The 13,251-nt window shown below is 43.7% G+C and overlaps 1 protein-coding gene across 2 annotated transcripts in view; it reads left to right on the top strand.

Annotated features, from left to right (window-relative positions):
• The first annotated feature begins 191 nt into the window (after positions 1 to 191).
• The window catches only part of cyth1a (cytohesin 1a), a 39,584-nt gene continuing 26,524 nt past the window's right edge, over positions 192 to 13,251 (top strand). Inside the window, exon 1 of one of the 2 annotated variants that reach the window (XM_076752367.1) lies at positions 192 to 468. In XM_076752367.1, coding sequence (XP_076608482.1) covers positions 450 to 468 — 19 coding nt within the window. In that variant the 5' untranslated portion in view covers positions 192 to 449. Of the gene's footprint in view, positions 469 to 5,095; positions 5,782 to 13,251 lie in introns of those variants that run through there. The other variant, XM_076752365.1, reaches the window with a different exon arrangement.

The raw sequence follows: 13,251 nt of genomic DNA, 5'->3' as shown, positions 1-13,251 counted from the left end.
CTTTTTCTATTGTAAAGTATGTGCTTACGTTTTCCGAGCCGTGTTTGAACTCCACACAATAAATCATCCCAGCGTTCAACAAAGTTGTTGATTAAAGGTAAGTTAAGTTAGCGCGTGACATCACATCTGGGATGGGAGGGGCCAGCATGTGCACCGGCCTCTCTGGATGCATATCAGCAGGCAGCCAGCGTCGACACACACGCACGCACACACTCACACCTCTTAAACAGCAACAAGGGACGGACAAACAAACAAGCTGAAAAGTACCACCTTAAAAGTGAGCTGGCGTATTCGCAGAGCCTGCCGTCAAGTTGAAACCTGGGAGGTGAACGCAGGCAGAGCGGAGAGGAGACCGGAAAGGAGACGCAGAAGGTATCCGGATTGCTGCGGGCGCTTGGCGAGAGACATCCCCGGCGAGTGACGCCTGCGGCAGCATCAGGACCGCCAGGATGGAGGGGGAGAATTACGGTTTGTCTTCATCCCACTCTTACACAGACTGTTTGGCATTTAGTGGTCGCTCTGAGCCGAGTCCTTAACTGCAGTATGCGGGTATGCTTTTTTTTTTTTTTTTTTTTTTTTTTCTCTCAGCATTGGTGTGTACAGTCTTCGTGCTCTGCTGTTCCAAGAATGCAGAAATGAATATACTAAACATAGATGCCCTGCTGCCGGTCTGGCTGATTGATGGCACTGTTCAAGTGAGTGACAGCGGCTGCACGCATGTGTAATTTGATAAAGTCATAACCCACAGGGACCCATCGCTCTTGTTTATATAATTTAAACGCACACACGGGGAAGGAAGTACCAGCTTAAAAACAGGTGGTCTGTAGTATTCACTGCCAAAAAGGGATTAAAAGAAATGACCTGTATGATGAATTATTAAGCATCTCACTGCGGCTATGACAGCATGGTAGACCCTGTAGAAACCCTCATATTTAAACGGAGTTAATGCAGTGAAAAGCAGAAAAGTTCCTCTTCTTATGAGAATTAGCAACATACAAACTGGTTTATTTATACCATCTCATCTTCGGATGACACAGTTTCCCAGAAACGCCTTAAGATAACGCCTTGAGTCTTCTTTACAGGAAATTCAAAGTCCTGACATCACGCATAGGGCGATGATGTGAGGGCACGATGAGCCATAGCTGATGGCTCAATTTAAGCTGTGATAGAGGCTTCATCTCAATTATTTAGCAGTTTAGTTTTTCTTTTTTTTTTCTGTGAGCTTAATGCATCTCAAAATAGAACCACCAGCAATGGCCTCATTGCAAGATTTCAAGTGATGCTCTGCTAAAAGAAGGCAGGGCTGGTACCCCACATCGCAGTGAAGAGATCAGAGAAAAGTTCTAATTGAATCGAAGCAGAAATCAACATTTGAGGTCACTGTTGTCTTGTGTTTTAACATCCACCAAAAGCTGAACATTGGGCAACTTTTACTTTGACTTCAGCTCTGGATACAGCGTGTTCGCTCCCGAGAAGCGTAATCGTATTTATTTGCAGTCGTCCTCCCTTGTCAGCACTTTCCCATTTGCATTTCAGCTGAAGAATCAGTCGCCTATTATGTAATTCTGTGCTGAAGTGTGAGGCATAAGAGAAGGGATGTGCCGAAGTTCCCAGCACATTCAAATAACGCTCTCACTGTCTGTCCCTGACACCTCCGTAGTCAAATCAGTGGCTTGTGGACCTGAATGAGTAAGTATAAGTCATATATCTCTTCTGTTCCCGAGCACCGTGACTGTTCAGCGTAATTGAAGAGAGAGGAGAGAAGAGACAAGGCTTGACTCTTACATTTTTATTTTGGCACAGCAATGCTTTTTTTTTTCTTACCTCAATTTTATTATTAATGCAGACTAGACTTACACAACCAGAACGGTTCTATTGGAGTAGAGACTTGCAGCGAGCCTGAGGGTAATCTGTATATTTCATATAGCCTCGCAGTGACATATGTCGCATCACTTTCTGAAATTTCTGACAGGATTAGCATCCTGTGCTTTTGCACGGATGTTACCAGGTGCTGACGCCCAAAACCAGCTATCTTGGGATTCATTCGGCGCTGCTCTTTTTCAAGACTCACTTCAAAAGCTGCAGGCTGTCAAAATGTCTTTGTTTTATCTTTTTTTTTTTTTTTTTTTTGCTCTTTTGCCATCTACCTGTCAGTGCAGCTTTGCATGATGAAACTCATGCACACAAAGGAAACAGTGTGCTAGTTTACAGGCGTGGTGCACTCTAACGGCAGGTACGTGTGGTTGCTGTGGTTATGGGTGTCATCTCCTTAAGGTTGACCCCTCCTTAGTTTCAGTGATTGGCAGAAACATAGTTGCTATTACTGGCCTGTAATAAGCTGTTTTCCTACTGTACGCTGTCACTCTCTGCTCATGTGATAAGGCAGGTTTACTCCAGCACTATAAGCTCCTCTCACGTTCAAAGTAAAAGCAGCAGCAGCAGCAGCAAAATCTCAGTGGACTTATGCAGACATATTCCTTATACTATCAAAAGATAAAAGGGAGCAAGTTGAAGTCTGGCACCTCAAAGTCTGTGCAACTTATGCTGCAGCTGTTCACTTAAGAATCTAGGAATAAACTTCATTAGAGTTAAGCTGATTGGTGAAACCAGATACAGATGTTATCCCTTTGTTTTCCATCATTCAATCGACACCATTCACAAGGAGATGTAGTTAAAGAGAAGCACACAAAGGCAGGATATTAAGGACAGCTGGAATGAAAAAGTGGGCTAATCGTGGGTGCTTACTATCAGGAAGATGTTATTCGATCTATATTTAGCCTGTTCAGCTGTATTCTGGTGAGTACTCAGTTGAGTCTACCAGCATAGGTGCTTGTTCTGCTCCCACCAGCCAGTGGTTAGTCACTGGAAGTGCTATGTGCAGTCCAACACAGATCAGCAAGCTCTCTGTGGGCTTTATATCCAACTGAGTAAACTCTTTCATCAGACAGATGAGTTGTCTACCCTCCTGACGCTTTAAAGACAAACATATCAGTGATTTTCATCAGAGTCTTCCCGCAGACTGTCTGCTGCGGCCGCTGAGGCTCCTCTGCTTGTTTGTACTTGAGTGTTCCAGCCTTCACCAGGTGTGTGGCGGAAGCCTTCTGTGAGTGTTTCGTGAGCTAAGAATAAAGGTGTTGTTCCATGCTATGTCCACCTGGTGGCATGTATGCATAACTGCTCGAGTAAGGTGGTGTTTTGTCCAGCTCAGGTCCAGGATGACACGTGCAGCGCTGTGCAGAGGAATGATGCAAACATGCTTATTACAAATATTTGCATAATGTTAAAATGTCCTGACTGCTGACGTCAGCTACAGAACAGCTAGGCTTCAGTACGAAAGTTAGTTTATGCATGATTAAAGTTTTGTTCCGTTATTGTGGATTTGAGTGAGGCACCAGAAGCAGACATACTGATCATTCTATGTCTATGTGAGGACTGCATTTCCTTCCCTATAAAACAGTTACAAAAGTGATTTTTGCATCATTTACATCCATGTTTATTTGCAAGCACTCTTTTTCTCTCCTTCCTTTGCTGGTGCATCGCTGCATATCTTGGCTCATTAGCACAAAATCTAGATCTGGGGAATGGTGTGAAACCAATCTCATTGTGCACGAGATAAACAAAACAAGGACTCAGTCTTTTCAGATGTGCTCCAGAGCCTCACTAGGGGTCAAATAACCCACTTTTAAGGGCTGCCCAGGCTGTTCCAAGCTGCCAGTGACTGCAGTTGGTACTTTAAGTCTCTAACTGTGTCTTGCACTGTGCTTAGCATAACCCTTAAAACCTTATGAGGAAATATTAAGCAGAATGAATTGAAATTTACTGCCATAGCTATGGCTAATTTGCCTTTATGGCTATCATTAGGGTACTTGCAGTTTGCTATGCGGACTCAGGCATGGCCACTTGACGGTTCACTGTAGTATGTCGACACTATTCCATTTACAGCAATGAACTGATGTCTTTTTTGACCTTGGCAGCAGCTATGACCAAGTACTACACTTAAGAGTACACTCTGCACACCCACTATCTATCTATCTATCTATCTATCTATCTATCTATCTATCTATCTATCTATCTATCTGCACCCACCTGTTTGCTTGTCTATGCTTCCTGCAGGTGCTCAGGGAGTTGAGTTGCTGACTTCACACTCTCACACTCAGAGAGGTAACGTGGAGTCAAGCGGAGGATATGCATGCCAAAAAAGAGAAGTGAAACATTTGTGCTGACTTCACTGTGTGCCTTGCTGCTGTTCCTCCTGTGACAGGGCTGCTCCTCTGGGTGATGTGCAGCTGCAGCATTTTAAGGTGGCCAGGACTGACTTGGCAGTTCATGCAGGAGTCACTCCGAGGCACTCGGAACCTTTGGCACCGAACCGGGCGCTGATTGTTGGATCAGAGGTGATGTCAGGCTGTATAAATGCGGCACATGTCACATCTGCTGTGTCCGGTAATTGCCACCTAGCCCGAATCGCCACTCTTGATGGCAGCGTGAATGAGAAGGAGGTTTAGAGTTGAAAAATGAATTAATGACTGACAGTGAATGAGAGAGGCCGTCTTTACAGAGTGAGAGACACTTTGTGTGAGTGACACGCAGGCTAATTCAGAGTGGCACAGCTCAAGAGTGGAGGTAAACATTTCCGCTTCGCTCCACGAGAGGAAGTGAAAATCCAAAATGAAATCCTTTGACGTTGATTATCAAAACATCTGTGGCTGAACCGGACCACTTTATTTTGTTGCGTGTGTGTGTGGTGCTCCAGGACCAGAATGTGATTGTGTCTTGGTGAATAGCCCCGATAGGTGTGAAAATAATCTAATCAAAACAAATGGCTCACAGTGTTTTGCCCAGGAGCAAATCATTTCTTCTACCCCGTTGCCAAGCAACAATGAAATCTTGATTTTTTTATGTACAAGGCTTTTGAAGCCAAAAATGATCAGTGACTAGAAGCTACGAGCAGCAGAGGATAGACAAGAAACTCAAACACTGCACCGCACAAAACAAAGCAGCGTGCTAGTTCGGCACGAATCTCGTGCACACTGAACTTCCTCCTTAATTGTTTCGCTAATTGATATTTCCCTGGGATGTAGTTTTGTGTCTACATGTAGCAGCAAAAGTTATAGAAAACACAAAACCTGCACTGAAGGCACATTGAAATATGCTTTAAAATGCATTCTGACTTTTCCATTTGAGTGTGCAATATGTTCGCTCTAAGAATATCTGCTGGAATTCGTATGGAAAGTAGCAAGAGAGTGCAAGTGGGAGAGACAGAGCGAGAGAGAGAACAGAGAGAGAGAAAGAGAGAGAGAGCAGAGGAGGATAGAGGGAGGCTGAGACACCAGCACAAAAGGGGAACAGGGAGAAAGCAGAAGTGATATCAGCGTCCTAGCAAGTTGCATGTTCTCACTGGGGGGGGAGAGAAAGTAGGTGAGTATGAGAGGTTGGTGGTGGGGGGGAGTGGAGAAATCATCCAACTAGCAGGATTAGGTGAAGCAGAGTGACACAAGAGCAGGACCTTACAGTTGGGAGTCTGTCCATGGACTGAACGGCCGGGAGCTCAGAGTGACTCTCAGCGGCCACAGCGGGGAGCCCGGCCCTCCGCGACTTCCCATTTCCTCCGTCTCGGTCTGAATTGTCAGGAGGGAGCAGCCACTAACGGAGACATACAGTAGGCTCTCACGCGGATACACGCGTTACACGCTGAAGCCATGGGGACGGTGAGCGAACTGTGCGTGTCCAGCCTTCAGACGTTCCTGTGTCCAGCTGTGAAGGCGCCCCAAGCAGCTCCAGGTAAACTCCCAACTGTGGGCCTCCGAATGCATCACCGTGGTATGATGGCTTTTGTCACTGGTTGGTTGGTTGCTGGCATGTGTTGTAGCGATCTGGTAATGCGATTGATCTCTGTGGCTGAAATATATCATTTTAAGGCTTCATCACCATTACTTTGTATGGAAGCCCATTTCCACCAATGTGATGAAAAAAGATGAAATCAATGAAAAACTTCATCTGAATAATGACTTTAAATCTCAAATGACACAATATCTCAAACTAATGAGAAGCTTTCTCAAAATAGTGACTTAGTATCTCAAAGTAATGCAAAACTTTCTCAAGAATCATGACTAAGTTATGATTTTGAGAAAGTTTCTCAAGTAGAGATATTAAGTTATTATTTCAAGGTAATTAAGCCCTTATTTTTAGGAAGTTTCCCATTGTTTTACAATACCACGTCATTTTGCGACACTAAGTATTTTCAGATGCTAACTTACTTTGAGAAAGTTTCTCTGTTTTGAGACACTAAATCATAATTTTGTGATATGAAGTCATTTGAAGGATGTTTCTTATGATGTCTTAGAGGATCTTAATGTTTTTTTTTCATCATATTGGTGGAAATGGCCTTCTCATGAATTTTGGAAGAAGAAAACCTGCTGATTGACTGTGTGTGTATGTGTGTGTGTGCGCGCGTGTGCGTGTGTGTGTCACCACTGTCACAAACCCATGGCTCCACCAGGGATGATAACAGTTGGACAGAAATAGAGCGAGCTTCTTGTGGCTAAGGAGGCTCTCTCATTAAGCACAAGTTAAACCTCTGCGTACACACACACACACACACACATGCACACACACGCGGCGACACAGAGCGAGCTAATGTTATTACTTACTGAGCAGATCTAATCTCCAGCAGGTCTCGCACACATCCACCACCACGCTGATTGATACCTCAGGTGAAAACACAGTGACACACTCGTGTTTCTGTTCCTACCCTGCTCGCCTGTGATGAGGGCGCCTCTTCGCGTCCCCGTTAATAGTTGCTGAGTCCCTCGATAACAGGGCCGATAGTAACGTTGTGTCCTCCCAAACCTGGATAAACAAACTGGTGCTTTCTCAGTTTAATTGCAGATGGAGGAGCAGGCAGAAGAGGAGCTGGCTAAGACGTTGGCCTCTTTAGGAGTCTTTTTTTTTAACTCACCATCTGTCACCATGTTCCCACATTTGTCCTTTCACACTGTCGTAATAACAAGATCTGAATTGGGATGCAGGTGATGTGTGTGTGGTCTGTTGTGTAGGGTGCTGCAGCTGCATTACACTGAAGTGCGGGCTGGTGTGCATGTTCACACTGGGAGCGTTTGAAACACTGTTGACTAAAGCGGCTTCGCTGGCTTGTGGTGAATCAGCTGACTGAGTGTGTAGCAAGGGGAAGCGGTGCTGTCTCAGTGATTTCAAAACACCTGAATCAGCACCGAGGACCTGCGTGAAAAGAGGGGACTATATTAATTTTGGATAAAGCAGAAGTCATCTGGATTGTTCTGGAATCAAGAGCGTGGCGACAGCAGAGTTTCAGGATTTTTGACAAACAAACGTGACTTGACATATTGGGAAGAATCGGAGAAAGCTCTCGTTAGGTCTAACACTGGCTTTTCATTTGAATAGTCAAACTTTCCGTGTTTTTGGCTGAAAGCAATGTATTTTTTCTCTCCAACTGTAAAATAATATCGTGATGGCGGCGTTGTGTTCAGGAAAGACTGGGCGGTGTTCTGTATGTGTTGGTGTTTCTGTTTTTTGATCGTGAATCATGCAAGTGATTCATGTGTGACTCATCCGTAAGTTGTCCAGCAAGTTCGCATTGTACCAGCGGAACTATTAAATCACTCCTTCAAATACAGCCAAATGCTGGTTGACATGAGCTGTTGAAAAAAAAGAAAGTGCAAGCATGAGTGAGAAGTTTAAAAAAAAAAAAAAACTGGCTGACCTCATGCATTGACTTTGCAAAGTCTTCATGCATCTTCTCAGTCGCTCTCCCTTTGCATCTAAACTAATTAAGCACGTCTCCAGCGTTATGTCAGCGCCCTTTCCGACTGTAAATGTTACTGCGAGTCTGACTTTCACAGTCGCTGTTGAGTGTGACTCAACATGCCCACTCAGTCTTCGCAGGACACAGGCCCGGGAATGCTAACGTGTGGCGTATCGCTTACAGCAGAAGTGCTAGTAATTTAGCTGATTAATATCAGTGCTGTGATGAGGGCCCGTCCGCGCTGTGAGGCAGGTGTGTTCAGGCTTTGCAGCTGAGGACAAAGTGAGCTCTTCGGGAGCACAAACAAGCCCGTCAGCAGCAGCAGCAGCAGCAGCAGTGAGCGTGTTTGGGAATATGTGCCAAATCAGCTTGTAAAGGAGGGCATGGTGCAGGAGTGACAGTGGATGATGATGCTAACGTCATGACAGCAGCGGCTCCCAAAGGGTTTTGGCTTCACCTCATGTTCTGTTTGGAGTCCTGGAGATCCTGATCTCCTTGACAGATTTAATGGATTTTCAGCTAATGAGAAATTAATGTCCACATTTCTAACTCACCATGATGATAAAGTAAAGCTCAGAATCCTCCGCACACTGATTATAAAGCCTAATTGATCAGCAGGCTCCTTTGCACACGTACATGAAAGGAAGTCATGATGTTTGTGTCTTATTAGACAGGTTTCACCTGTACTTTGCCTCCTCGCCAGCTTTTTGCGGTGAGAGCGAGAGAGCTGCATGCCACTAGCAAAACACGGTTTGACGTGTTTTGGATGCTGAATGAGACAGACTGCCAGGGAGCTGCTTCAAAGAGGCGTGTGTGGGAATCCAAACAGAGGCAGATGAAATCCACACAGCTCCGGAAGCCAAATAAGGTGGCATGGGCGGATTTGTTTTTCTCTGAGTTCTTGGTTTTCACTTTGATAAAATGGCATAAAACGAACAGGTGCAGTTGCTGCTTAACTGGAAAATGTTTTCAGTCGTGTCCTTGGCTATCTCAGGCATTCATAACACACTGCAAGTCCTATTGTTGTGCTGGAAATGTGTAGACATGTTGGCCTCATCAAGCTTTCATGCCTGCAGACACGAGCCATCTATGGGGGGTTTATTTTCTCGTTCCATAAGACTTATGCATTATTAATTACAGATGAACAAACGCTATGTCGGTCTGTATTCTACCACTGTGATAGTGATAGTTGGAGTGACCATGTCAGATGCTGAAATGTATGCAGTGCAGAATGCTGCAAGTCCAGCCTGAGGAAGAGTGGCTTCTCGACAGCTGTCACACCGACACTATTTCAGATTGTATATTTGTGTAAGTGTAGGTGAGATCTGCTGCAGGGGAGAAGATTAGAAAGTAAATTGTCTTGCTTTTCAGGAGCATGGTGTGTTAAAATAGAGCTTTATGCTTGCAACTGCGAAGGGATCGGCTGCCAACGAATCATTTTTTCTCTCACAACTACATGAGAAAAATGACACCAGCGCTCGATATGTTCTTCTATTTATTGTATGACTCATGTCAGTAATTTATCGCTCAGCTCTGTACTGCCTCTCACCTGGAAAATTATAGGATGGATTGATCCAAAGGTCTCATTACTTCTGACTGCACCTGTGAAAGTTTCAAAATCAGCCTGTGCAATGAGTCATGCATGGAGCAACAAAACTCCAGGCACAGCTTATACCGAAGACCGTCTGCCATGCATGTAGCAATCCTTTCTCAGGCTCGGTGTTTACTTGGTTTAAGCAGATGTGCAGGAACGAACCTCCTTTTTCTCAATAAGCCTCTTTTTTTTTTTTTAGGAATGAATTATCTTTGTAGGGCAAAGAGGGAGGCAACAAAACAGGCATGTCATGGTGAAGTGACCCAATATCATGCAGCTACTAAACATTACATTAGGAAATATGAGGCATTACTGTGGGTCATTATGTGATAATGTCTATCCTTTAGACATAATTTATGTTTTAGGGATGTGTGCGGTCAGGTGTCATTTATGGGACTCAGTTATACCCTCATGCTTTTTCTGCAGGTAAAACTGTAATTACCACAAATGATCAGCAGGGGTCACTCTTTGCACCTCTTGTCATAGGATGGTTAAAGGTTATTTTCTCACATAGCACAATTTTCTGTCTAAAGCAGGCAGTTTAAACTCATACATTTACTACTGCAGCTTCAGGAGCTGGAAGTTATGGCAGTAAGGATAATTAGACATAGCTTCGTGGTGTCAGGAATGACCCTGCAGCCATCATCATTATTGTGGAGAGTTGACCACTGCATTGCCCCAGGCTGACCCAGCTGGAACCGGTCATGAGTCTCTCCAGAGAAACCTCCCATTAATAGGTCATTTTACTGATTTGAGAGCAGTTTGCTTGTCTTATAATGTCTTCTGTGCCTTTGGATGTTTTGAGAATACAAATTTGTACTTTACATTTCTAGTGAAAAGCCTGTGTATCAGCTTGGGTATATGGAGTTTGAAAGACACGGGTGTTTATCATACATGTGGGTGTCTAACAGAGAGGCTATCAAGAACGCATTTCAGGGAGTGTGGGAGTCCAGTGCTTTTAGAGCTTAGAGATTGGGATATCGCAACCTCTGCTGAATCAATTTTCGTCCATGATTTCCTTGCAGGACTCCCAACTTTATTGCACCATTCAAACATGAGAGCCAGGATCTCTCTCTGTCACTTGCAACAACACTAATCCAAAGGCTTAACGTGCTGAGGCTGAGCAACAGCTATTTCATAATATGACCGAGGCTTGTGTGAGGTTGAAATGTGCCCGGGTGTTAGTGAGCTTCTTGCAGCTTATGCAGATTTAGCTACTTAAGGAGAGTTCACGTACTGCTGGAAAGGTGTCAAAGGAAGCTCTGTCTTGATTTTCTAACTATTCTTTCACAGCAGCAGAGCAGATTTGTGTGCTGGGGGAGCAATACAAGGAAGAATAGTACAGATAAAGGCAAAATAATAGCATCACATGCTAGTATTATCAATTTCAAGAATACCTTTGTGAAGCTTATATTGTTAATTTTCTATGTCAGAAAGGTGTTTATGCATGTTTTTTTATAACCTTCAGAGCCATAGTTTATGTTGTTGTGTTGTATTATCTGATATTGTCAGATGTTTCTGTTATTTTCAAACTGAAGCAGGCTGAAAAATAAAAACAAAACATGAACTAAAACGTCATAAAACAGAAATGTGTGAATAAAACATATGAAAAAGTTGTCCTTTGGGGGAATTTCTTTGGAGTAATAATCAGCTGCATCTTTCAACATGCAAGAACAAAACCCTCTTTGGGCTTCGTTACCCAGTATGACGCAGATTTGATGTTTGCATAAACACAAGGAGGATCAGTTCTACATGTCTTTGTGCAGATCAGGAAGTTGCTGCGAACAGTGTGTTGATATCCACCAATGATCTTTTCATTTAAAGGTTAAACGGCTCTCTGGTTTCACTTGTTCTGGGTTCTTTAGCACGGACATGCAGCAGTGCTCGAGGGAATAGATGAACTCGTAAGAATGAAGTGAAACTTTGTGTGAACGGGGTTCACTTCACACAGGCTACATTGTTGAATTTGGGCAGCACAACTGAGGCATTCATGGGCCACAGCTTGAAGACGAGACCCTCAAATGAAGTGGCCATGCAGACAAGGGCCTTTCAAGGGTGTGTTCATGTTGTGATTTTACCCAGAGCCTGTATGGTTTTCATAAAAGGGGTGAATCCCACTATTTGGTCTTTACTCAACACAATTAAAATGCAGCCAGGCGTCCAGCCTTTGCACAATTGTTCTCCTAGTGCATCAGATAGGAATAGAGAAGTGAAAAGAAAAACAGAGAGGAGGTGTTTTCTCGTGGCCTCTTTCATTGGCTGCGAGCGCAACATTCCTCTTGGCTCTCCTGCGCTCATCAGCAGGCAGGGACAGGCTCGGGCCTTTCCTATCAGACAGCAGCACAGTCGAACAGGTGCTGTTCAAACAGTAGGCTGACTTATTCACATTTAACAAGGGGATGGGGCCCTGTGTAGCTCTGCTCTCTGCAGGTTTCCCTAAAAATATGCAGCCAAGAAAAGTCATCCCTGCTGGAACAAAGAGACCCACATCAGATGCACCTTTGATCACAGGCAGCATAAAATCTGATTCTACTGGGTGTCGATGGGCCAGCGTCAAACATGAAAGTGATAAATCAAAAATGACAAGACTTTTATTGCTGGTATGTGAAAAAAACCTGCATCAGACAATGGCCAGGTGGCTCACTTTCTTCAGGATTCGGTAGAACTGGCTTCACCATTAATGACACATCGGTGTGAACACAGTTGTAGTCGTTGGAGTGATCTCACACTTTACTTGTAGTGTATTGACAAGTAATTCCTGCTGAACCAATGAAACATACCTTATGATAAAAAGAGCTGCTCTGTTTCCATTATAGCTTTTAGAAAGATCTTTCAAATTTTCTATATGTAATTTCAAGTATAAATGAAAGGATAATAGGCTAGTACAAAATATCATAGTATAAATAGTTGGAATGGTTTTCTTTCATGAATATGTGGTGATTTAAATACTCAACAAGTGTTTGAAAGCATTATATGTCCCCTCTACCACACACAGGTGTTGTTGCTATTTCTAAAGAATGGTTTACCTTTGTTTCTGAGGTAAAAGTCTGACTGCAAACGTAGTCTACTTTCTGCGGATGTGGTGACACGAACGCAGCACCAAGCGCAAGATCAGCAGCAGTGAACTGTTGTATTTGTGTGTGTCAATCACTCCCCGCACCCACCCAGCCCTGTCCCAACAACGGTTTAGTGTGTGTGTGTGTGTGTGTGTGTGTGTGTGTGTGTGTGTGTGTGTGTGTGTGCGCGCACGCGCGCGCGCGTGTGTGTGTGTGAAAGAGAGAGAGAGAGAGAGAGAGAGAGAGAGAGAGAGAGAGAGAGAGCAGCACTCAAGGCAACAGGGTGGAAACGCAAGCGGCAGGCGCGTCATTTTACACATTTGCTGCACCTTCAGCCTGAGCAACGTCAATTCAGCAGAGACAGGAGGTTGTTACCGGATATGGAGCAGCAGTTCTTGAAAAATAAGAGTATAGTAAGTGAACTATACTTGTAGTTATCCAGTATGCTTTAAAAGAAAAATCGTTTTAGCCGATTAGGTGAGGAGGCAAGTGTTGCTGTAATGCATTTCCTATAATATTGGTCAAAATGTAATACAATGCTTCTCAGATATATTATTTTAATACCTATTTTAATGCATATTGTGTAAAATACAGAGTACAGTCATTACACTCTCAGTTACCTAACACCATGACAAAGTAAATTCTTCACCTCACTGTACAGGTACCATTCCCCATGTATTAGTGGAGATTAACTACAACGCTGACTATAATGTGCACGTTTATCATAAGAATATGGTCACATTAAAATCATCATTTAATGTTAAAATACATCTACTTTGTGGTTGTAGTGTGCTTCACAAAATGTTTTGAGGCGAATTAAT

The sequence above is a fragment of the Chaetodon auriga genome, chromosome 16 (genome assembly GCF_051107435.1).
Source record: "Chaetodon auriga isolate fChaAug3 chromosome 16, fChaAug3.hap1, whole genome shotgun sequence".
NCBI classification, from domain to species: domain Eukaryota; kingdom Metazoa; phylum Chordata; class Actinopteri; order Chaetodontiformes; family Chaetodontidae; genus Chaetodon; species Chaetodon auriga.
This window is presented reverse-complemented; position numbering and strand designations above follow the sequence as displayed.